Source organism: Triturus cristatus, chromosome 5_1 (assembly GCF_964204655.1).
Source record: "Triturus cristatus chromosome 5_1, aTriCri1.1, whole genome shotgun sequence".
NCBI lineage: Eukaryota > Metazoa > Chordata > Amphibia > Caudata > Salamandridae > Triturus > Triturus cristatus.
Window position 1 is genome coordinate 366,217,373 of NC_140587.1, and position 25,940 is coordinate 366,243,312.

Here is a 25,940-nt window from a genome sequence, read left to right on the forward strand (position 1 = left end):
GCGGAGCCTGACCCTGCACCGGCCCCATTTTAGCGGTCCAGCTCTGCCCGCCAGGCAAGCGTGCAGACTGCTATTGGCGGAAAAGTGGCACGCAGAAAATCTCACCACCGCGGTCATCAACGCCATGCTAATGGGACCCAGCGGTTTTCTGGGTTGCGACCGCCGGCCCGGAGGTGGACATCCGACTGCCATTCTAATAGACCCCTAGGAAGCCGATTCCGATGAGGCGCTAAAGGCTCCGATATACAGTCACATCGTAATGGGGTGTTTGGTTTCCTTTCTGACTGCCTCACTATGATGAAGGTGTTCGGAAAGGAAATCATACAGTCATTCCGACTGACTTCCGATGAGCTTGGCTAGTCAGTCCGCCAGTCAGAATGCGGCTTGTAATCTCTAGGGCAGCTCTTTCCGCTCTTGAGATTACAATGCAGGCTTTCTGACATTGTTTCCATGGCGGTCTGTCTGACATGGAAACCATGTCGGAAAGCGTGCCTGGGGGCCCCAGCAAGGCCCTCTTTGGTGCGTGGCCTCCAGTTGGAGGCCGATGGGGCACCTATGGTGCCCCCCTGTTGATCTCTGCACCTCATGGCAGGTACATTGAGGTGCCTGCCATGGGGTGCAGGGATGAACTGCACCTCCCATTTTACTAAGGTAGCATACATTACGGCTGTTATGAATGCTCCGATAGTAAACTATAGGAATGTGATCAAGCAGTGTTCGGTCGCATCCTAATGGGTCGGTCTGTTCCTTGACCAATGCGGTGTCAGGTGGAAGTGATTCCGCCCGACATTGTAATGACCCCCTAGATGTATATGCTTCGCTTTCACTACACCCACTTTATTCCCCCGAACTCCCTTCTGCCACCAAGCTGGCATCAATGCGGCCCTCAGTCACATCACCGACAAAGCATGGAGGCCCCAGGGAAAATATTTGCGAGTACCCATGTTCTAACCCATTGCTCATTTTTAGGCTACAGAGAATTCTACATCACCAAGTAGCTTACTGTTTGATAGCAGAAGAAATGCTTCTGTGAACCTTCGTTATTTATGCTGATCTTACCTTCAATTACAACAAAAAGTGATAAAATAATAATTCTAACGACTGATTTGGATGGGGCATTAATATTTGTCAATAATGGGTTTTACGTGTAAACTAGACTGAGGATTTCACTTATTTTCCTTACCTGTATAGAGATGTAGGTAGCAGTTAGTACCACTGTCTTGTATCCTGAAGAAGGCTCAGTGAGATTTATTAGTTCGAGGACGCCATAGATAGTGAGTTTCTCTAGGGTTGGCGTTTGTATATCTGCTATAACCCATTTGCCTGCAAAAATGATTTCAAAATTTAATATAATGTATGTAGCTACTGGCATGTAGACAGATGATTAATGAAGAAATAATTTGTCTGAGAAATTCTCCTGCTGCCATGGCCACAATCCGTGGCTGATTTCTTAAAGAACAAGACATGGGACACCGAGGAGCATAATTCAGTCAGGACACAGGTCTCATGGTGCAGGGTTCATTCAGAGGCACAAATCTGTGGTATTCAGAAAAATATCGAAGTAAAAATATCGCCATACCAAAATATTGTGTCGAAAATATTGTTATATGGAAAATTTCATCAGCAAGAATATCGTTGTAAAGAATATCGATTTTAAGGTAAGTGATATTGATTTTTAAAATATCGAAGTCATTAATATCGTTTGCAAAAATATGGTTGTTTTAAAATATAGTTTTTGAAATTATTGCTAAGTATTTTAGTATATATTTTAAATGTCTATGATGTAAATTGTTTGTATAATTATTGTTTATGTTTTTTTACAATATTTGTTACATTTTTAGAAGTTATTAAATTTAATGTGCCGTAGTGGGTTGTGGGTTTATAAGGATATAGAGGGGGAATCAATTTTATTATTATACATTGAATGACTTTTTTATTTATTTATTATTATTTATTTAATTGATATTTGATTATGTTAATTGTGTTATTAATTTTTTAATGCAAATTTCATGTGCGAGTTGTGGGGTTTATAGGGGTAAAGGGTGGTAAGCAATATATTTTTTACTGATTAATAGTTAGTTAAATAATATTGAAATTATCTAATTAATTGATAGTTAATTATGCTAATTGTGTAATTTCTTCTTTTTTAGGTGCAGGTTGTGGTCTTCATGGGACACATGATAGGAAGTCATTGAATTTTAATTAATGAACAATTAGTTGTTTAATTGATATTAAATAATTGATAATTAATTATGTTAATTGTGCAAATGTATTTTTTAGGTACGGGTTGTGGGGTTTATAGGGGTAGAAGGTAGGAAGTAAATGTATTTTGATTAAATAATAATTGGTTGTTAAATAGTATTAATTATTCTAATTGACAATTATTTTAGTTGTTTAATTACATTTTTTTTAAAGTTTAATTTAAAGTTTAATTTTAGGTGTGGGTTGTGGGGTTTATAGGGTAAAGGATGGGCATGTAATTAGTTGTAATGAATTAATATTTCGTTTTTTATTAATAATATTTCTTTAATTGATAACTAGTTATGTTAATTGTGCAATTAATTCTAAAAAAAGTTTATAGATGTGGGTTTGGGTTTTGTATTGGTATGGGGTGGAGAGTAAATACATTTTAAGTATGTAATAATTAATTTTGTAATTAATAATAATTATTACATTGATAATTATGTTAGTTGTGTAAAGAATTTTCTGCGACATTTTATGAGTGTGTTGTGTGGGGGAATATTGTGGTGAGTACATTAATTATATTTAATGATTAATGATTAATATTTAATTAATGATAATTAGTTTGTTTGATAAATATTTATATTAATAGTGAAAATATGTTGCTTTTTAAAGGTACATTTTAGGTGCAGTTTGTGAGTTTTTTGGGTTTATAGGGTGGGAAGTAACTAAACTTAAATGTCTGTAATACATTTTGTTTTGCTAATAAAGACATTCTAAATAAAAATAATTATTTGTATGAAAATGGTTTTTGAATTTTGTTTATAATAATATTTGTAGTTATTTGTGATAATATGTTTATATTGTAATATGTTTTCATTTTTTACATTTTTAATATTAAAATCCAACTAATGCAAATATATATAATATAATATTAAATATAAATATAAATAGCAATTTCATTGTTACATATTTATATTTTTCTTTATTTACTTGGTTTTTTAAAGAATATTTGTTGTTCAAGATATTTTGGTTATTTTTAATGTTGCTCTGACTAGAGTGGGAATAAGAACTTTTTTCCCCTCCGCTATCCAACACTTTCCCTACTGTTGTACTGACTGGAGTGGTAATAGTAGATTTTACCCCTCCAATATCCAACACTTTCCCTACTGTTGTACTGACTGGAGTAGGAATAGTAGTTTTTACCCCTCTGCTACCCAACACTTTCCCTACTGTTGTATTTACTGAACAGGGATCAGTAAATTTTACGCCTCCACAATCCAACACTTTCCCTATTTTTGTACTGACTGGGGTGGGAATAGTAAATTTTACCTATCCGCAATCCAACACCTTCACTACTGCTGAATTTACTGGAAGGAGATTTGTAAATTTTACTAATTTTTATTATTTTGCGTTGCCTGAAGTGGGAGTAGGATATCTTTTATAAATTTACTATAATAGTTTGCGTAGTTTTGTATAAAATGTAGTGGGAATAGTATATGTATTACATTTTATATTTTATAATTTATTTTATATAGTTATAAATTATATTATTATGTTTTCCTTTATTTAAAAAAGATATTTAACATTGTTAATGTTTTAAATGTGTAAAATATGTTTACCAAATTTTAAGTTCTTTACTTTTTTAATTTGAATAGAATGGTTGTTTTTAAAAGATTTTGGGCATCATTACACTGCTGGTTGGACTGATAAGGAGTTGATTGTCCTGCTACACTTCTTACAATGCAACCGCCTTCACGGCGGTCACAAATTGTAAATTTTCTATTGTGGCATATGTTCCGGGCTGCAGCACAAGCTGCAATAGAAAATGTACACTTTACAAACATCCTGGCATCGTGTGACAGGCACCATGTGGTGCCTGCCACATGGTGCAGGGATGTTTAGGGTGGCACCTTAGGTGCCTCCCAGGCTCCATAGCAGAGGGCCAGGGGGGTAGTGGAACCCACTAGGGGCCCCCAAATTCACTAATCTGTCTGCCTTTCATGGTGAAATGGCAGGTGAAGAGGGACACTGTAATCCCTACAGTGGTGCCTGGGCAGGCACTGCACCTATTGTAGTGATTACTGGCCCTCCGACGGGACTATCCCTCTGCCTGCTACCTCCGACCACACGTACTGTAATGCGTTGGTCAGACCACAGCAGCAGATGGCGGTCAGACCACATCTGATGAGCTGTCAGATGCTGTCTGAACGCCATCCGAATGGTATTGGTATATTTATATCTATACATATATTTATTTGTTATATTTTATATTAGTTACAAATGTTGAAATTACGTTATAAATTATAATTGTTAGTTTAATAATTGTTTTTCAAGTAAAGATATGTAAATCTTTATATTATTTATTATATATGTGTGTTTAACTTTTTTAATTACGTTTATTTTATATTTGTTAACATATATTTTAAATCTCATTTTTTTATTAATGTTACTAATTAATATATATATTTTTAAAACGATATTTAATACAACTATATTTATTACAACAATATATTTGTTTTCAATATTTTTGTACTTACCATTATAAGTATAGGCTACGTTTTTGCCATCAATATTTTGGTCAAGATTTTTTGGTATGGGGATATTTTGGAGGTCGATATTTTGTCAGTGAACCCTAATCAGTCAGAGCCTATTTCTCAGGTTGTACGGAGCACACAGGGACAGCAATCCCTCAGGAAGCAATTTTCAGACTGGAGGGGCCAAAAAAGAAATTTATTAGACATGTTATAGTTCTCAGAGCGCAAGAACAACACTGGGGGAGAAAAGTCTAAAGACACAGGGGCGGAACAGAGGAAGTCAGCACTTAGGGTGCAGTTTTCATATGGTATATAGGGTCACCTATCATTCAAGGTAGCGATTCATATAGTATGGAGGCAATAGTGCATGCCAATGGGTCTAAAAAATTATTTGATACACAGAAAACATTTACATTTTAATGCTGCATCAAGGGAGTGTTCAGTAGGGAAGGTAAGCTGCAAGACTGTATAATGTATAATAATCTGTATGTTAATTTCTTTGCATGACTTACATGTTGCTCTGCAATGCAAATTTTATTCTGCAATGTCAGCAAATGGCTAGATGTATGATTGGTGTTTCATAGTCCAGCCTCAAATGGTCATCAGGTTTGAGGGCAATGAAGGTTATTCTGTCTTCGGATGTCAGTAAGCAGAGCCTGCGTGGTTAGTGTTGCCAGGTGGCTGTCACTATACCTGTGTGTTAGACCTGGCATCCATGGCGTGGTTTACCCTAACTTTTTTGCCTTTAACCCTCCTGTTTTGCTTACTTCATTTTTGCTAGCTTTAGGACTCAGCACACATTACCTCTGCTAACCAGTGCTAAAGTGGTTGTGCTTTCTCCTTGAAACATGGCAGACGTGATTTACACTCAATTGGCCTATTAAATTTGCTTGTAAGACCCAAGTACAATGGTAAATAAAATGCTAATAGTGGGCATGCAGCACAGTTTGCGCGACCCACTTAAATAGCCCTCAAACATGGCTCAGGCCTGCTTTTGTAGCCTGTGTGTGTGGTTTTAACTACCATGTTGACCTGGCAAAATAAACCTTTTGCCAGGCTCAAGCCTTTCCTTTTAATACATGTAAGTCACTTTTAGGTTAGGCTCTGAACAGCCCAGATGGCAAGGTGCAGTGTATGTAAAAAGTAGGACATGTACTTTCAATTCGGTATGCATTCTCCGACTCTGTATGCAGTGTGAATCTCTGCCTTTCTATCTACATAGGCTAATGCATATGTACGTATAGATTGGCATTACCAATATTCCTCTCTCTAAGGGATGCAATCCAGCTGCAGCACTAGTAGGGCACTCGTTCAATATCTAAACTGACAATCTTACATGTCTAAGCTCAGACTCTGTCTCCTTCAGTTTGTTTGACCGGCCACTCTCCAACAGATGGGCATCATTTTAGACACATCCCATGCATGTGTCCTCCATAGACAAGAAGAATTGAGTTGCCACAAGAGCAACATGCAAAGAAGTATAGAGAGGATGATGAGAAGATGAGAGAGAGCCTCATATGTCTGTGGGCATCCAACAAGTCAATACACAAACTCTGTTAAGGAGCCTCCTACCCTGTGACACCTGTTTTCCCCAACGATTTCCTGTGTGAAATATATCAAAATGGTCTTCACTAATTATTTGGCATGTATTGGATGGCGACTTTGGTCATTGTCCTATCTGCATGGGTAGCTGAATTTTATATGCATTCCAAAATGGTAATTCCTTGTAGAATGGCCTGATCTATCCATTAAGTTTCCTCCTAGGTTAAAACATATACTAAATCATGCTGACTTCAGATATATTTCCAACATCTGCAAGCATTGCTGAGCTAGGAATTCCACCAATTTTTGTGAGTTATACTGAATAAATACTCAATAATGCAAGGTTTTGATTGAAACAGGATGCATATTATGGCAACAGTATGCCACACTAACATACAGTACCTGCAGGAATCACCACATCTGAGCCATTTGTAGGGACGCTCATGCCGTTATTCAACCAGAAAGTCTGATTTGACCAATAGCTGAAGAGAAGGAAAAGGGAAGCACATTTGATTTTTTATGTCACATATTCATGTTGATCAATTCAAACTTGATTCTTTCTGTGCACCAGAAATTACACGATGTGCAAGTTCAAGGCTAATGAGCGCAACCTCCATAGCCCTGGAAGGGTGGGTACGGGGCAACTTGCAGGCTTCAGTCTAAGTTTTTTTCTCAGAATTATCCACCAGACAGAATTGATCATTGATGCATTGTTTAATTAAGTTGCACACTGATGCACCTCCTCAATGGCGCATGGCACTTATGAACACAAAGGTGCCGATTACGATCCTGGAAAAACCGGGTACGAACCGTCGGTCGGAGCGTTTTCTCCGTCCGACTCGTACCCGGTTGTAAAACATTACAAACATGGAAGTACGATTCGCACGGAAACACCATTTCCGTACGAATCGTAAAAAACACCGTCCGACGAAAATATACATACGAATGTGATCCGGGAATGCTCCGACGTGACGTCGGGACGCTTTCAGGCAGCGTTTCACGACCCAGGAAGTACGATTCGACCCGACAGCAGTCCGGACGGCAATATTTTCACGGCACCCAAAAAGTGCCGGAAAAGCGAAGTACGCCGCGAAACGACCAGAATAGGGGGCCCGGTACACGCCGTACCCCCCCAGCCCCCGTGAGTACGCGCCTAACCACCCCCCCAGCCCCCGTGAGTACACGCCTAACCAACCCCCCAGCCCCCGTGAGTACGCGCCGAACCCCCCCGTGTATGTACACCCGTGTACGTTCGAGTAGTACCCCGTGTCGAACCCCCCGTGTATGTACACCCGTGTACGTGTCGAACCCCCCCGTGTATGTACACCCGTGTACGTGTCGAACCCCCCCATGTATGTACACCCGTGTACGTGTCGAACCCCCATGTATGTACACCTGTGTACGTGTCGAACCCCCCCGTGTATGTACACCCGTGTGCGTGTCGAACCCCGTGTATGTACACCCGTGTACGTGTCGAACCCCCGTGTATGTACACCCGTGTACGTTCGAGTCGTACCCCCACCCGTGTATGTACGGTGCGTACCCCCAGACGCGCTGGGGGTACGCACCGTACATGCACGGGTGGGGGTACGACTCGAACGTACACGGGTGTACATACACGGGGGGGTTCGACACGTACACGGGTGTACATACACGGGGGGTTCGACACGTACACGGGCATACATACACGGGGGGTTCGGTGCGTACACGGGTGTACATACACGGGGGGTTCGGCGCGTACTCACGGGGGCTGGGGGGGTGGTTCGGCGCGTATGCAGGCACATGTCTCCATGGTTGCAATGGGAGTTCGGTGCGGACGGTGTTTTGTCCATACGGTTGTGACATCGGACGCACGGGATGGTTCGTACTTGCGCGGTCGGACTTCACTTTTCACGTTTGTACGGTATATCGTCCGGGGAAGTGTCGGACACATTTTCCGACCCGAGGACGTGTGGGGAATGATTCCCAATGCGATTCGTATGGAGTTTTTCCCATGCGAATCGTGATTGCCAGTTTGTACGGCACTTGTGCGATTCGTACGGTAAAAAGACCGGATACGAGTCGTACGGGGAATTTTTTTACCGGATCGTGATCGGCACTATGGTGTACTACTATCATCCCATCAAAACCAAGGGCAACGGCTGTATCATGTTCATCCTTTCTTCCCACAAGCCTAGGACATGAGGACTTCCGTGTTGTTTTGCCAGTGAGCAACCAAAGACAGAATACATTACCAGCAAGGTGACTAGAGATGTGCTGAGAAAGTTACTGGTAAATCAAAAAGATTGTCAAATCTGAGGACAGATAGATCAACATTAGCTCTTCATCACTGAATTCGGCTAATGGAACTTCTTAGAAGAAATTAACATTCTATCATTTTTGCTTTGTACCTTTTAAATTCTAATGAGAGGTACAAATAATGGCAAAATATCTGAGGGATTGGTGAAACTATCTGAAACAAAGTAAATATAGATGTAATGAGACTAATCAGAGGACCACTAACACCAAAATCAAGTGAGCCACAAAACTTTCAGTGCCTAGGTTGGTGAAGATCAATAAGGAAGTTGTTCACTTGACTACATTGTGTCAGTTGCCATAGTTGTGAGCATATACCAAGTTCCCAATCAATGACTGGACATTTAAGATCCTTTACATAAAGGTAAATGCACATGCCTAGGCTTACTCACACATAAATGTACAACTACATTACTTTCTAGTAGTAACTTTACTTTATTTTGCTATTCATCATTCCCAAATATAAATTACTAGATTCAGACTTAAATGTCTTCACCCCTTCATAACAGGGGTTGAGCATGTTAGAACGGAATTTAAAAGTGTAAAGTCACTACTAGTAACTTTTCACACGTAGGCGAAGGGTTCCCGAGATCTCCCTGTAGTGAAAAATTATGACGTTTAACATTTAATAAACAAACAGTTTAATGGTTGCCTATAGCGTGTGGACTCAGGTATCTGGGTTAAATCCAGTAACTCACACAAACGCCATGCAAAACATAACTTGCATACCAAACGCAATCCTCACTCCTGCCTGCACCTTTAATGAAAAAGATGCAATTACAAATGTTGAAAATCATCTTTTATGGATAAGATTACATATTGCATTACCCTTACCACTTTGACAGAGATAACTTTAAATGCACTTCTTTTAATTGGGTTAATTATGTCTTGTTGTTTGGTTCTATTTGCACTTCGATGTTGTTGGTGTAAATATTATGATGTCATAAGAATTTTATTTGGTATGGGGGCTGTGGTGTCCTGGGCCCTAGGCCCACATGCTGGAGGGAAGGACCACACAGACCCTGAAGTAAGTTACTGTAACTGGCCCAGGGCACGTGCGCCCGGCCCTTTTATTTGCAGGGTCACCTGACCGGTGACGCCTGTGATGGGTGGGTGTCTAGTGTGGGGCACAACAGGCAAAACACTAGAACAGTTATCAGCCGATCACTACAGGGGCGTATAGTTGACCTGGCTGTTGTGTGAGTTACTGATTATGATTCTAACCATAACTTGAAAATTTAATGTATTTTTTGTTTCAATATACAAACACAACTCACTTTATCGGAGCGTTTTCGGGAGAATTTAGGAGTTTTAAAAAAAAATCATATGTTCAGGTGTTATAATTGAACAAACCATAATTTGAACTTTTTATCTTATATCACACCCTGCGCCCAGGCCTCCTTGGTAGCCAACCCCTGCTCTGCACAGCTTTTGGCCATGCTCAGGAGGGTAGCTGTGCACTGCACATGCTGGCTACTTGGACTGGACTCTAGCCAGGCCCTGCACGCAACCAGCCACACACACCCAAGCTCTGCTGCACAGAGACTCTGGCCAGTGCAGCGAGGCTTGGCCACAGTGCCTGCCTGATGGTCAGACCCTGCACCCAACCCTTAGCAGTCAACATCAACTACACATGATAGAAGCATCCTGCCCTGATCAAGGCCCTGGGAGGCCAGACTCTGCCACTCAACCAGCCACAGGTAGTCAACGTTTGCTGCGCACAACCGCCTTGGGCCCAACCCTCCATGGTTGTCAGAACCCAGCTGCACATGACTTTATTCATACAGACCCTGCACTCATCCACTAACGTGGCCAACCCTGTTATGCATGACCGTCTTCATTTCACAACAGAGTTTAGTTGCAAGCCAGGTGATGCACCCAACCTGCTGTGGGCAGCCAAATCCTGTCACATATTACCTTTGGCCATGTGCAACAAGTGTTGGCTGCAGGCACTGGACTGGCTAGGCCATGGTCCCAACCCACCCTGTGTAGTCAATGTCATGTGTGATCATTGGCCTAGTGCAACCGTAGAGCACAGAATACTTTCCCCAATAATTGTTTTCCTAGATTCACTGGTCCAAGGATGAATCTCTGAATTTTAGACAATCCTTGGACCCAGAGATTCAGCATGGTATCCACGACTCCTGCAATAAAATCCTTTTTTGGAACATATTTTAATGGTGTGGGTCTCCATGCGGCCCCCACACATGGATCTGAGGTCAGGGTGCACTCACCCTGTCCCTTATGCACATTTTCTTTTGTGATTTCCCAACACTGTGCTCAGCGCACTATGATAGGAAATGTCGGCCGCAACAGAAATGTTTTTGTGATGGCCAGCCAATCTGAATGAGGCATACTCATACATCTGTAGCTAAATCCACAACAGAGGGTTAGAGCAAATGCTCCCTCATCCAGTGTCCAGTGGTCTGCCTTTATTTTTAACTGCATTCATGAATTCATGCATGATCCATAAATTAACAGTTATCTCTAAACATAAATTTCTTCATACCCAACCTGGGCACCTTTTTTAATATTGAAGAGCAAAGAATTCTATGCAAATTAGAATGGGAAATGTTATGTTACAAATTATTTATAGAACACACGTACACCAAGTCTTGGTTTCTTGGAGCTTGGTCTATGATATGCTGGAGCTTTGTTAGTGTCGCATGCGCTTGTTTTAGTCATAGGCTTGGGCAAATAGCCAGGTCTTAAGACGATTTCAGAATTTAATGAGGTCTGTACATGTTCTGATGTTTGATGGAAGGGAGTTCCAAAAGCCAGGCGCCAATACTGCAGATCTGCAGCCACCTTGTCACTTCAGTTTGTAAGACGGTGTGGTTAACAGGTTCATATACAATGAGCGCAAATTGTGCACAGGTATATACCTTTGAATGAAGTTGGGAATGAATTTAGGGCTTGGGCCATGTAGGGACTTAAAAATCAAGCAGCCCACTTTGGAAGCAGAACGTTGTAAGATGGGGAGCCAATGTAGCTTCCTCATAAGAGGGGAGACGTGTTCCCATCTGGGTTGCTGAAAAATCAGCCTAGCAGCCTGATTCTGAACCAGCTGCAGTCTCTTGGTGAGATACAGTGGTATGCCAAAGTATAAAGAATTGGCGTACTCTAAATGAGAGCTCACCGTGGCTAAAACGGCCTCTCGTGAGGAGTCTGCTGATCGTCCATATTTTCCTAAGACACAGTGGTACTTGTATAACTTCGAGTCCCCATTTCTTGCCTTCTGCTTGACAGAGCTGAACAAAACTCGCCACGAGTAGCCCAAAGTGGGTATTCATTTTATTTGCACAGTTTTGTGAAGATTCATCGAACGGTGCCACAGTTTTTTGGAAGAAAAATACAAACACTCTTATGGTCCGCTGTACGTTATGACTCAACCATAACTACACTGGTGCTATTACCTTCAGTGTAATATAACCTCAACATTATTTTTGTGTTATTTCAGGTATTTGACTTTTTGTGAACGCAGGCTAAGAAGCAGCGGAGCGCTACCTAAGGGGACATTTTTCTGTCAGCAGGCGCATCTCACGTTTAAGTTGTGGCACAAACTTCTAATGCGAGTGTGGGGTCCAGCTGGCAGCGTATTAGAAATAACGTAATGGTCACGGTTTTCAAAGCTATATGCATGTGAAAGACTCAAGTGGCCTTATTTACAACTTTTAAAATGCGTTTTTTATTCAGAAAAATTGTTCTGCATGCGTATAAGGATTTACACACACAAGGATTTCAGTGAGTGTATATCTAGTCGTGTCTAGAGTTGACAACAGCAATTCTCTCCTGACAGGCCTTCTCAGATATCGCCTTCCTTCTCTCAATGCAATGCTGGTTACAGTAGCTAGTTTAGTAACTGAAAGTTACAAATTTGACCATATTACACCAGTCTTACCTATGCTCCAATAGTTCCCCATTGAAGCTAGATCTAGTTTTAGGACAGCATGTATCACAAACAAGGATTTTCACTAGGCCACTTCTTGAAATCAAACCAACAAACTAATCCAGCCAGGTGGGCAACACTCTCTAGGAATCCTCCACATATGGCAAACGACACATAATGGCCTAATCTTTTTTCGGGTAGTGTGGCCAAGATTTGGAGATCCCTCCTGCCCACCCCATTTATCACCAAATCCTTGACAATAGTCAAGAATGTTTTTAAGCTCTTACTGATCCATAGACACTTTCCCTCAAAGCTCATTTAAATGTCCTTCCTTAAACAAGGCCTCACCTAATTCTTGCTCTTTGGTTCTGCAAATTCTGTATATTTACCATGCATCCCCCTTACATATAGTTACCCATTTTGCTTATTATGTTTTGTGACTACATGGTATTGCTTTCTCCAGTTTTTTGTAGGTCTCTACTTTGAACTATAATAGGTTCCACCTCCGAGCTAAACTTTACGTTCCTTGTACTATTTTTCCCTTCCTTGTTTAGCTCTTGTGATAACTTTTGTTTTAACGATGCTTCAATTTACTTGCATCGATGTCGCCTCCACTTTCATAAAGCACTCTAGTGCATATGGACCGTTGCTGTGCTATATAAAATGGTGTAAAAGTGCATAAATCTACTACTGAGTTGGAGGCAAGGGAAGGTGGGTAATGGCCATTACTGGGTGGGAATATATTATGAGTTTGTGAACACCCACAAGCTTATTTGAACCTCTTCCCACCACACAAAAGGTCAGGTATTGCTTCTGTCAATGGAGGGAGTAAATCCCTTTCTAGGATGGGAAGTGGAAAGGAACAGTCCAATAGTCCAAGACTGGAGTGAGTTTAGAAAAAGGGGTTCTCTCCAGGACAATTTAATCCCCTATGAAGAAAAAAATTATTTAGCTCTTCTCTTTTTTTAACGTAAAAATGCATGTGTTAATATTTGCACACACTAACATCAAAATAACAAAGGTTTCCAGGGGTAAGCCTGGACACCTGGAAAAGGTCTAGGTTTCCAGGTGCACAATTTTTGTGAATTCCAAAATGGTCTTTTTACCCGCACACTAAGGAAATACCCAGTCCTAGGGGTCGATAAAGACTAGCAAATAGGATCAGTTTTAGGCCATGCAAGAACCATCAAGTCGGACTATGTCAGATAACCACAATCAGGTAATTTGCTCTGCCCAGTTTGTGGATCGCCTTGAAATCCTTTGTAGAAAGTAACCGAATGGATGAAACAAAAGCTGTCCTTCTAGGATGTCATTCCCTAACAGGTTTAAAGACCAATGAAGGGAATTCTTGATCCACCTTCCACCAGCTGAACGAGACATAAAAATCCAATTGACACTGCGCAACAGGCACCAAAAACAGTACTCAGGGGGTCAGCCTTAAAGCATTTGGATTGGACCCAGGAACTTACTTGATTTCAAATCCTGGACGTTCAGGACCTGATGACTGACCACTACTGCAAAAAAAAAGAAACAAAGAAAGCAGGTTAGCAATGTATTACCTCCAAATTTACAGTTATCTCAGAATTTGACAAAATAGGCATGGCTAATTTACTATAAAACAGTTTCCGCACAGCTGCTTTAGAAAAATATATCACTAGAAATGAAGATATGTAAACACCATCCAGGGATTCTCACACTAGGGTCGTAGTGACTTGCAATGTATAGAGGCTCTCTGTGTATGGCTGATAGAAGTAATCAACATACAACCGAACAAAGGCTTGGCTTTACTGACATTCAGGAAACATGCAGCCAGTGCTTTTATCTAGGCTCCATATTTAGGGGCCTATTTACGAGAATGTCACCCAACGCAGCAAGTCACTTTGCTGTGCTTCACTGTGTGACAGGGAAAGGGCATGAATGGGCTGTATTTAAGGCAATACGGCACATTCCTGCCTTTCCCCCTGAACTGGCGCCCTTTTGGCAGCCCATCTCCAACACAGGCATTCTTGACCCATGGTACAAGGGTGCCTGCATTGCATGCAGGATAGCTTGGATGCAGGAAAGGACACCTTCCTGCACAACAACAATCCTGAGAGGCATAGTCCTCTTTCTATGTGTGCTTAAATGAAGAGAAATAAAGATATTTCTCCTTGTTACGATTCCCTGGGAAGGCTTATCAGTTTGGCGCATTCCCAGGTTTACCAAATCTGAGAGTCCATCAAAGATCATGGGAGTTGCATTTAACCACCCATGCAACACCTCACTTGTGCAAAGTAAGGCAGCCCAGCGATTTGTGCAATGTTGCTATACTCCAGATTTATAGAGCCACGCAAAGTGGCCGTGCATGGCTTTACAAATCTCACTTAAGGTTTGCGTCGCACATGTACCACGTTGTGTGGTGCAAACGCGACACACACCAGCTCATAAATAGGCCCCTCAATATGGAAGTATTCTCATTTGGGGGTAGCAAATACAAAAAGATTTACATGAGTCAGTCTATTTAGCGCTGCTCTCGTAATCTGTTAATGAACAATACCGTTCATATTTGCCTTAATCCATAGAAGACAAGTAGGAGGCATGTGTGTCTGCAACCTATTTAATTAATATGACTAGAGTGCCTGGTGGGGTTCACTATTGGTTCGATGGTGAAAAGGGGTGAGAGGTAGATGGGAGGGCAATGTAGGGGCTAAAACCATGATTGCAGCACGTTAAAAACGCTTAGCAGCACTTTGGATGAAAACCCTAGAGCCAAGGTAGAGTTGGACTGCTGTTTGCAGGACTTTATGCAGGCGGTTCTTTTAGCCTCTCTGAACAATGCCAAAAGCTGGCACTGGGGACAATACTGCTCTAGTGTATGATGGCCATCAATATTGTTATAATGTGTCTGATGGTTATTAACATGGCATTCGTATCTGAAAAGGGTCATTAGGAACATTATTGCTAGAATATGTGTAGTTAATGCCCCTAATGTACCTGTGGGGAACATTATTGTTAAGCTCAGCAGAGTTAGCAGCAGTACACTTTTCCCTCATAAAGTACAGGTCCAGTACAGGCAGAAATGATGCAAACTTTCGACACAGCAGGTACAGTATAAGAAATTGGGTAATTGGTTAAGGGGGGTGGAAGCCCCACTCAGGCAACAGCCACAACCCCTGCCTTGGTGAACCACAAAAGTCAAAACTAACCTGTGCTTCACCCTCTGGTAGCTTAGCACAAAACATTCAGGCTAAAATTAGAGGCAAAGTGTAAAGTATCTTTGCAGCACACAGATAGTAATAAAGTAAAACCACAACACAAGAAGAATCCCAAACCAATTTAGAAAAATAGAATTGGTCTGATTCACAAAGGTAAACTCAGACTTAAGTCTAAGTTTATGACTTTTCTGTATTCACAAAGACACTTACTACTAGTGTTTTTGCGACTGAGGAGTTTCCGCACTCTGGGTGGAATCTCTCCACTCAGGGTGGAATCTCGCACTTGGACAGAGAAAGTGAGAACCACATGTCTGACTAACTAGTAGGTACATACACCTGAAAACATTTAATGTCACCTGAAACCCATTAAATTCAAACCACATCCAAGCAGCCCACATCCAAGACTCTGTTTCATCTAACCAAATTCTAAAAATTGCCTGCTGCGGGACCAGGATACACCTTGCCCTTCTCTGCCTGCCACAAGATGTTGCCTGTCCTTTGAAGGAAACACAATTCCTCAGAGGAGGAAACTCATATGATAGTCAGATGTGTCGTTCAAAACTACAACAAAAACTACATGGCCTACCCCCTTACATTTCCGGTGCGAAACGAGGCATATGGCAGCAGTTGGCAAATGCAGTCACTGTATTGGGGAGGATGTTTGGACTGTTAAAGACATACAGAAAAAGTGTCAGGATGAGAGGAGGTGATTGAAGAGGAAGTTCACCAGGATAGAAGTGGCCTGAGTTCTTCCTAGTGGGCAAACTGGAACCAGTCTTCGCCTTACTCCACTTGAGAAGGACATCCTCTCCACCATTCAACCCCCCACACCTCCGTGGCACGGGCTGCCTGCGACATACAACAGTATTGTGGTTCCAGGTAATACATGAGCTCAAAGATCCTTTATATTTGATAAATATGTATTACTCATTAGCAAGAGACACTAAGGAAGGCACTCCATGTTTGTGCTATAGCTCATAGTGTTTTTACTGTTATGTGATTGATTTTCTCTTTCACACTACATGTCCCAGAATCCTAAGTAAAGCAATTTCAAAGTCCCATTATCATTTTGAGTTACACTTGTCAACCCTCTACCTGTGGTTTGATATATGAATTGTAACTAGCTCATGGAATTTACCATGATTATGTTACCAACATAGCTGTATATTTTACTACATAGATGTGTTCACATATGCACATCATTATCTAATGTTGAATTTGTGTGTAATCTCCTATATTTCATATCCACATGCAGCCAAAGTGGATCCTTCCGCTGGTGCAGAAGTCCAAGCAGCTGCAGGAAGTCCATGTCAAGGACCAGGTCAAACAGAACCACCTGCACAAACTGAAATGTGAATATGCTAACAGGAATTGTGTTACTTGTAGTACTGTAAATTTAGACAATTGTTAGATATGTTTTTTCAAGTCTATTACTTTGTTTTACAAGTAAACATAACTAGTATATGTTGGTTTGACATGTTACATATGTAGAATGTCTAAAGGAAAGCTATCATTTTCTTATAAGCCCTGTGACGTACTGATATCACAACTGGTCAGGCACCACGAAGCGGGGGGATGGTAGAAACTGGTAAGGTCACTTACATATAAAGCACAAATATGTTGGGTAAGGTGAGTGCATGACCAAACATTTCTATACAAATAATAATTCTGTGACAAACTAAATCATATTGTCTCCTCTAAGGAGGAGTGGCTCCAACTGTTTAGGAAATGTATTCAAATGGCACATACATTATATTTAACACAGAACGTTTGTTTGCTAATATGTATGTGTTGGCTTAGTTACGACTGCTGTCGGGACCACATCTATCATCAGGATCACAAACAGTAACAAATCTCATGTATCCAGCGACCGACTGCCAGCAGCAATTAGACCCACAACAATCTGTGCATCAGGTAAGTGTGCCAATTGGTGTAGCTACATTTTGCATAGTGTTCCCAGTAAGTAACTCTAGGAGAAATTACCTTGGCAGATGATGCAGCTTATTCCAAGCATGTGATCGTGGTGAGTGATGTTTCTAATATATGCAGTGGTGTGTGTGATGTTTTAGTATATTCAGTGATGTCCATGCTTTGTTGTTCATGTTCACTTATTAATTATGCTAAATGATATTCCATCCAAGACTCAAAGAGCCAGGTTCAGCAGTTGACTTCAATAAGGATATCCAAACCACAAATATATGTGACTGGAGTTGGTGAGTTAGAAATGGCACTTTATGTTTCTTCATCACCTCACAGCCAAATTCAGAACTATCACATGTTGGTTTACTCAAACCACATACCATGTGTAACTGTAAATAGAGCAGAAGATGCATTTAGTTAAACTGTAGCACTTAAACTACTATGCCAAGTAGCTCATCTATAGCAAGCTCCATCTTTCAGATACTGGGGACAATGAGTCACTTGATGAAGCTAAACCATCCACCAGAGAAGGGAGGAGGGCAATCCGAGGAGAGAATCTGATCCTCCTGCAAACAGCAATATCTGTGGCCCGCACAGCCCAGCAAAACGAGGATAAGGAGGAAGAAGCTGAGCAGGAGCTGGTTGTTGAGGAGGAGATGGATGAAGAGGAGGGCAGTGTGGGTGCACTGCCCAAAAGACTGAAGGCCACCTAATGTCTGGCCAGCATTGTACCTTCCAATTCCCTTCTGAGGATTTCTAGTCCCCAGACGTCAGCCAGCCAGCCACAAAGTCTACTGACACCAACACAGATCACCACCTCACAGCCCTCACATTCTAGGTTGAAGTGTAGAATTTCCTACACACTCCTTCGATGAAGGCACATCCCAGGCCTACTTTCAAACATCTGAAGGAGAAAACACTACCGGTGAGGAACAGCTATTCCCTAGGCATGAATCATCCCTCAGCCTCTCACCTGTAACCCCTCCCCATGCTGGTTGATGATGGTCATATCAGAGGGTGTCCCATGTGGATGGGGCTGGCAGACACTGATTTTGGCCAATGGGATGAACAATTTTTACGACAGCAGAACAATCTGTAGAAGGATATTTGTGCACTAGGGGCTACTCTGTCTGACATTTCAGACTCACTACAATGGCTCCCTCATATGATTGACAGGCAGACCTGTGCCTTGGATGATGTTGTGAAATTTTGCCAAGACATGCAGAGCATGAACCAAGATCAATTCAAATTCTACAGGGAAGAGAGTACAACACACCATGACTTGGCTATGAAGATGATGGAGGGAATGTAGAAAATGTTTGAAAGTCTACCTTCACAGTCAACACATTGAGGGGAATCTACACATCAACCTGCACCCCAACCTACACAGAAACCTACACCCAACCTGCACAGCCCCCCCCACCTGCACAGCCACCTGCACCCCAGCCTGTACAGGCACCCCCACTTCTGTACCACCCATATTTTGCCGGCACCACCATATGTACAGCCACATTCCCATCTGTACAGGTACCCCCCATCTGTAGAGTTGAGATACTTGATCCCCCTGCATATGCAGCAGCCGCACATACACACACACACATACACACACTCATTGGCACCCACCCAGAATGCGCACTTACTCACAAAGATCCTCATCCCCACAACTGCGAAGTCATAAGGGATATTCTTTGTCACTATTTTAAATATGGTTTTAACCTACATATATATATATATAATGCACACCAATCACAACCGCTAACCTGATATTTATTAAAATGATTACTCTTGTTGTAGGACATGTATTTCTATGTAACACACAACTGTGTGTGACTGCTATATGTCCACCTGTAGGACCATCTATTTTACAAAACATCGCGTTGAAATCACATGCTGAACACCTACAGATTTACACTTACCAACGCCAAATGCAACAGACATTATGTTAAATATATAAAAGCAAGGTTTTACTGAAAATTTAATTTTATATATGTTTTTTTTTTTAATTATCAAAAAGTGAATATCCACACAATTTAACATTAAACTCTATCAGATTGAATGGGAGAAAGGCACATAAATAAAATATTTTGGAAAAATGGGCAAGGGATATTGGAGGAGGTGGGGCAACATAATAACAACGTCAAATCCATAAAGCGTACCCGTCTATTTACAAGAGGTAAAAGAAATAGGTCCACAATCAAAACATTGCCAAAACCCAAGAATCCACATTCAACTCATAAAAAAATGTCCGCCCCTCAAACCTCATGTAGAGTAGCTACTAGTGTCCAGGCTTGGAGGAACTCAGTCACTGGCCATCCTCGCTCTCATCTTTGTTGATGATTTGCATATCCTTCTTACATGTGGGAACACTTTGGCAGGCCAGTGCAGGACCAGACACCCCAAAAGAGGAGAACACACGAGTGGCAGAATGGGAACCAGAGAGGGTTGATGAAATTGGAAACAGCCGTAGGTTGGGTGGGTCTTGGGGCCAATGCAGACAATATAGATGCACTTACGTTGATGACAGAGACATTGATGCTAGCAAGCTGTCTAGACAGTGCCTCTTGAAGCATCCGGAGCTCATCCCAAATGTCCTGGAAGAGCGAGAGATCTGAGGGGATTGAGACTCACATGAGGAGGGTGGAGTAATCAAATGTAAGAGACTACACAGTGGTGTCTTTGATCTCCACACAGAAAGGTGTATTCAGGTCTAGTTATTTATTAGTGTAGTTGTTTGCCCTAACTGTGCAGCCTCCATAGTCATAAACTTACTATCAACTCTCATTTTGGTAATACCATAGATAAACACACATTACACTAAAGTGTAATTTTGTCGATGTGAATCAGGGCCTTGGAGATAATCCTTAAAAATAAACTTCCTATAACTTATTTTACCTAGGGGAACATCAGAATCTGTACATGGGTAATGTTTCCATCACAAGAATGCTTTATTTGTGAAGCACACTGCAACTCAAATGTGTTTACATAGTACAGCTACATGATGTTTTTACAATAACATACATGACATTATTAAGAAAATGTGTGTATTTTGTACACATTGGACATGTATGTATCATATGGACTAAGAAAAGGTACACAATGTCAGTCTTGACTTTATTTCAAGCAATAATTAATAGTTTTGATAAACAACAAAAACAAAAAGCATTCTACTATGTTACAACAGAGTAACATTACAAACTATCATAACAACAAATATTCCCCATGGCATTCAACTTTTATAAGGTCCTTGGCACATAAATGTTCGAGTTCCTTTCATCTCAGAAATGCGTTTGTGATGTGAATCTTCACATTTGTGTTCTGAAAATTCCTTAGAAAATAGTATTCCTAAATATCTACTGATGCATTGACCTTATCAAATGTGCAGCCATGACTCAGGTTAAGGTAAAATTGACAAACAACACATGAATCTTCATGACACATAGTAAAGTTAATGTATTTACCATGTCTCTGCAGCTCATACTCCTCCAGTTGAACAAGGAGGGTCGGCCAGGCTGCTTGTATGACCCTCCGGCAAAGTGGGGTCATGTGGGACTACCGTGAATGAGGCTGGAATGACACACCAAAAAAGTCCGGGGCCTAGGTCCTGGCCTGGTGTTGCATGTCCACCGAGCGTTTGCTGCACATCTTGACTCACCAATGGTACACTCCCACTGCACTGCAGTGCGTGGCATATGCAATATTTGAACATGCACTGCATCGTCAATTGGGTGTCATAATGCTGAGGGTACTTAGGAAGCACCCCTTAACTAAAGATCATCAATTCATTTTGCTGAAGGGGAGTAACCTCTCCTCTTGATCCTCAGCCATGTTAGGGGCCAATAAAATCACAGAGCAGCAGGATGGAGGAGGATGCTTCTCTGAGGAAAAGATGGCACAGAGTGATGTCAAAATGTCTGCCTTCAACTTCCTGTATGCCATTTCCTACGTATTATCTGTGATCTCTACCCCGATTTCGGAGTCTTCAGCCCATGTGCAGAGTTTCCGTTCTGTGTGACTCTGCACACAGGCAGGAGACTCTACAGTCAGCGGGCGGAGATTGCATCAAATACATAAAACATGACTTATAGGGAAAAATAAGGGACAACTAGAGAGCAAATGACATACAAGAAGAGAATGTCAACCATTTACAAATCAATCTGTGCCACATACTCCTTATAAGCTAATTGTAGTTCATCCCCAAACTAGGCAGAAGGAAGTGACATAAATTAATATATACACATTACTTATAATTTGTAAGTGTGATGCATTCAGCCTCACACACACATATCCTTATAACTTTTTACTTTTTTGTTGAGTGCAAGAAGGAGTCCCTTTCTTACCAGACAGAATCCTGGTTATGACAAAGTTACACTGGCTCTGTGGTGTATGTGTCCAAGTACTGTATCTATATCATAACAGTAGCAGCACACAGAGATAGCATATATGTTGCTAATCCTGTACAAATATGTTAATTTTGATTCTAATCCTTCACACAACTCAGCACAGCAGGTTACCTTGCTGCATTCAATACTGTCAGGGTATATTACATAATCCATTTAGAGTTTGATAGAGAGTGTAGTTTGTAACAATTGTGTCATACTACCCGTCCATACTACTAAACTCTCCACAGAACAATAGCTCATATTCCCTCATTTTAATCAACCATTGCCTCACTAGATCCACACCAAAGGCTACCATGTCACCACTGCTGACATAAAGCTCCAATTGATTACACCGGTATGGCCTTTGTGATTTGTTGTCATTTGTTGACCCTACAATGTAGAGTGAGTAGAGTAATGTGCAGTCATCACTGTCTGTCATCCCCATGTCACAACTGTTTGTAAGGGTCATTGAAAAAGTGAAAATGAGTCACACACAGCAGGGTACCTGATGCCCATTGAGAATGTCTGATAGTTTGGTGTTTGTGTATCCCAATAAAGCAAAGATTACATGTGTTAGATGTAAGGGGAAATAAAAGAGTTTCAACAGACCTGTACGTCTCCATCCTGTTCATAATGCTATCACTCACTCACTCAATGCCTAGACTTGACACATCATGACAGCTGTTGCAGGCAATGTTCACAATGTCCACTGGGAAAATTTCACATCTGGAGTGACCGTTACTCCCCAAGAGAAATAGAGTCCTTTCCTCTATTGCCTTTACAGACTACAAATATGTACAACAATTGTTTTGCATGGCCTATCTTTTAACTATTGATGACACCTGTTGATTGCATATAATATGAATGGCTTACAGAGTAGTCTGAGGATGGAATGTATGGATATAGTGTGAAATGTCCAACAGCCATCACTGACAACAGACTGTGAAAGCACATAAAGGCCGTAACACAATTAGTGAATCAAGAGAAAAACGTGTCAACCAGCTGGTCACTCATCTGCGTACCCTGCCCTCTATTTGTAACAACACACCAGTTCCCTGGATTTTGGCACTGTTGAGGGCTAAGAGGTATGTGTAAGACTTGACGTATTGTAATGTTGTGCAAGACACAACAGGCTACTATTATCTTGCACACAACTTCAGGGGAGTACAGCAGCACCCACCCATGCTGAGTTACAGGGGTCGCCTGTCTGTATGGTGCAATGAGATAAGGAGAGAGTGCAAACACTGCATCACCTCAGGGGGAAAATCATAAAACCACTGTAAATGGACTCTTTTGTAGAGTACATTACGTATAGATCACTACATGCAGTATCTGTTAGGGTCCTGAATGTGCTATGATTGTGGAAGTGTAACCAGCATTTATACATATTCGACCTGTATGAATAATTACGCAGAAGCCACATATTCTGAAATTCTCTCACTACGAAGCGACATGCAAGAGGTGTCTTGCAGAATATGAATCTGTCATATGTACTGCCCGGGAACACAGCATACACATTGGTGAAGCAGCCACTGGAGTCACACAGACCCTGCACATTGAAGGAGTACCAGAGGGGTCTGTTGCAGAAGATGTGCACTGTGTGGTGAGGTGGTTGAAGTGCCACATGAGCTCCATCAATTGCACCTATCACACTTGGGAATTGGGAAATGAGGTGGTAAAAATCCTGAGGAACCCTTTGCCTTTCTGTCAGTGTATGCGGCAAGGGGCTGAGATGAGAGGTCCTGCATCCAGTTGCACTCTACTATTTATGCACCTCAGTACCTGATGCAAGCATCATGACTGGCATGCTTGAGAAATGACAACAATGTCACTGGACACACTCTGAAATGATCCAGTAGCAAGGTAATTAAGAGCTGCTAAGATCTTCACATAAGCTGTGATGGTATGGGAATGGCATGTCTCAGAATCAAGAACCTGCTCCCATTCAGAAACCATGTCTAAAATGACATCATGTGGGAAACAGAATCTGGAGATTAAATCTTAGGTGGACATCCCGAACATGTTGATCCTATGCCTGAAAATCCTCTCAGCTCCCCTCTTCCTCATATTATTCATTCTCATGATAAGTGGCAAACCTGCAACCACATTCATTAACATGTTGAAAGGCCTGAAAGAGTCTGTTTCTGATTGTTCATTTTCTATGTATTCATCCTGGCTGTGATAGCCTGGTGGGTTAACAACATTCTGGTGCAGCTGGTTGGGAAGATAGTAAACATATTTACAGGTGAGTGTGAAGTGTTTGAAACAGTGTTTGAAATGTGAGTTTTGAATTGAGGCTTTGACTTGTGACTAACATTCACATTTGAACAGGTTTTGGAACACAATGTAGGACAGATAAGTCATTCTTATAATATGATATGTTCAATGAAAGATGAAATGTTGTTACAATTTCAATTTTTAATTTGTACTTGCAATTTGTAGGATAATACTCTTTCTACACTGTTTTAGGGATGGGTGTTGCCCGTCTCAATAACACTCCCAATATAGCTCAATCAATCAATCACTCAATCAATCAATCAGGGAGTTGGTAAAGTGCAGCTACTCACCCGTTTTGGGTCTCAAGGTGCTAGGGGTGGGTGGCTCCGTTGGGTGCTGGGGTTATCTGAAGAGCCAGGCCTTGAGGTCCTTCCTGAACTGGAGCAGTGTTGGGCTTTGCCAGAGGTTGAGGGGGAGGTAGTTACTGGTCTTGGCTGTGAGGTAGGAGATGGACTTTCCACCCGTTCTGGTCTTGTAGATGCGTGGGATGGTGGCCAGAGAGAGGTGGGCTGATTGGAGGTTTCTCTTGGGTGCATGGAAGGAGAGGCGGTTTTTCAGGAAAGCTGGTCCGATGTTGTGGTGGGCCTTGTATGCATGAGTGAGGAGCTTGAAGGTTCTTCTTCTTTCAATGTAGAGCCAGTGGAGATTGCAGAGGTGTTGGGTGATGTGGTTGTGCCGGGGGATGCCTAGGATTAGTCTGGCTGCGGTGTTCTGGATGGTCTGGAGCTTGCAAAGGAGTTTTTTGATTGATTCCGGTGTAGAGGGCGTTGCTGTAGTCCAGTCTGCTAGTGATGAGGGTGTGCATGGCCGTTTTTCTGGATTCTGAGGTAGCTAATTCTCAACCCTAGTCCCCCTCACATTTGATCCACAGTTGTTGGTTTTTGTCCTCCAAATTACTTGTGCCCTTCAATCATAGCACACTCTGGCGCTTAGTCACATATTGCCACATTCTGATGTTTCTTACAAGAACTGCACACACACATATGGAACCGACGGAGGATTCATACTGCAATTTATTTATTTTGTTTGCATTTTGTACTGCTGTTTTTAGTACTATTACATGGAGTATATGAGGCGGTGTCTGATTTTGAGCCTATGTGTAGAGGCATGCACCTCTGCCTGTCCCAGTATTTCATTGTGGTGTGCTCTGCCCTGAGTGTGGAGATTCTGCCCCTAGTGCAGAGATTCCAACCCGAGTACGGAAATTCTGCTCTGAGTGCAGAACCTCCGCCATATTAAGGATACTACTCATAACTGCATTAGTGAATACCAAAAAGTGTGAATCAGGCCCAATATGTTTTAATAAATAAAATGACATTAGACAACAAAAATCCTATCAGTAAAACAGGAAATGTGTAATTTTAAAATCTTAAGTGAAAAGAGTCGACTGCAGGTATCTGGTCACGTTGGACCGGGACAGAGTCACAAGTACAGGCAGATCATTATGGAGCACATGCCATGGACAGGGCTGAGTTTGGCCAATTGTGAGTTGTACATTTGTATCTTTGCGGTTGAACTGTGCAGTTCTGCATTAGTCTGAACCGTGGTTCATTGCTTCCGGTAACGCCACCAGTCAAGTGCTGCGAGGTACTATAATGCAAGGTCCTGCATTGGATTGGGCCGTCCTGCATCGGTTATCATGAAGCTGTCAGGAGCTGTGAGGTTCTTCAATGCAAGTTCCTGCGTTTAGTTGTGTTGTGCTGTGTCAGTACAGGTGAAGCCACCT

The 25,940-nt window shown here is 41.7% G+C and overlaps 1 protein-coding gene across 2 annotated transcripts in view; it reads right to left on the reverse strand.

Annotated features, from left to right (window-relative positions):
• Positions 1-25,940, reverse strand: part of LOC146830895 (fibrocystin-L-like) — a 1,171,295-nt gene that overhangs the window by 342,195 nt on the left and 803,160 nt on the right. For both annotated transcript variants that reach the window (XM_085605085.1, XM_085605086.1), the window contains exons 55-57: positions 13,914-13,958; positions 6,663-6,742; positions 1,184-1,323 (exon numbers count right to left, since the gene is read on the reverse strand). In XM_085605085.1, coding sequence (XP_085461211.1) covers positions 1,184-1,323; positions 6,663-6,742; positions 13,914-13,958 — 265 coding nt within the window. The remainder of the gene's footprint in view (positions 1-1,183; positions 1,324-6,662; positions 6,743-13,913; positions 13,959-25,940) is intronic.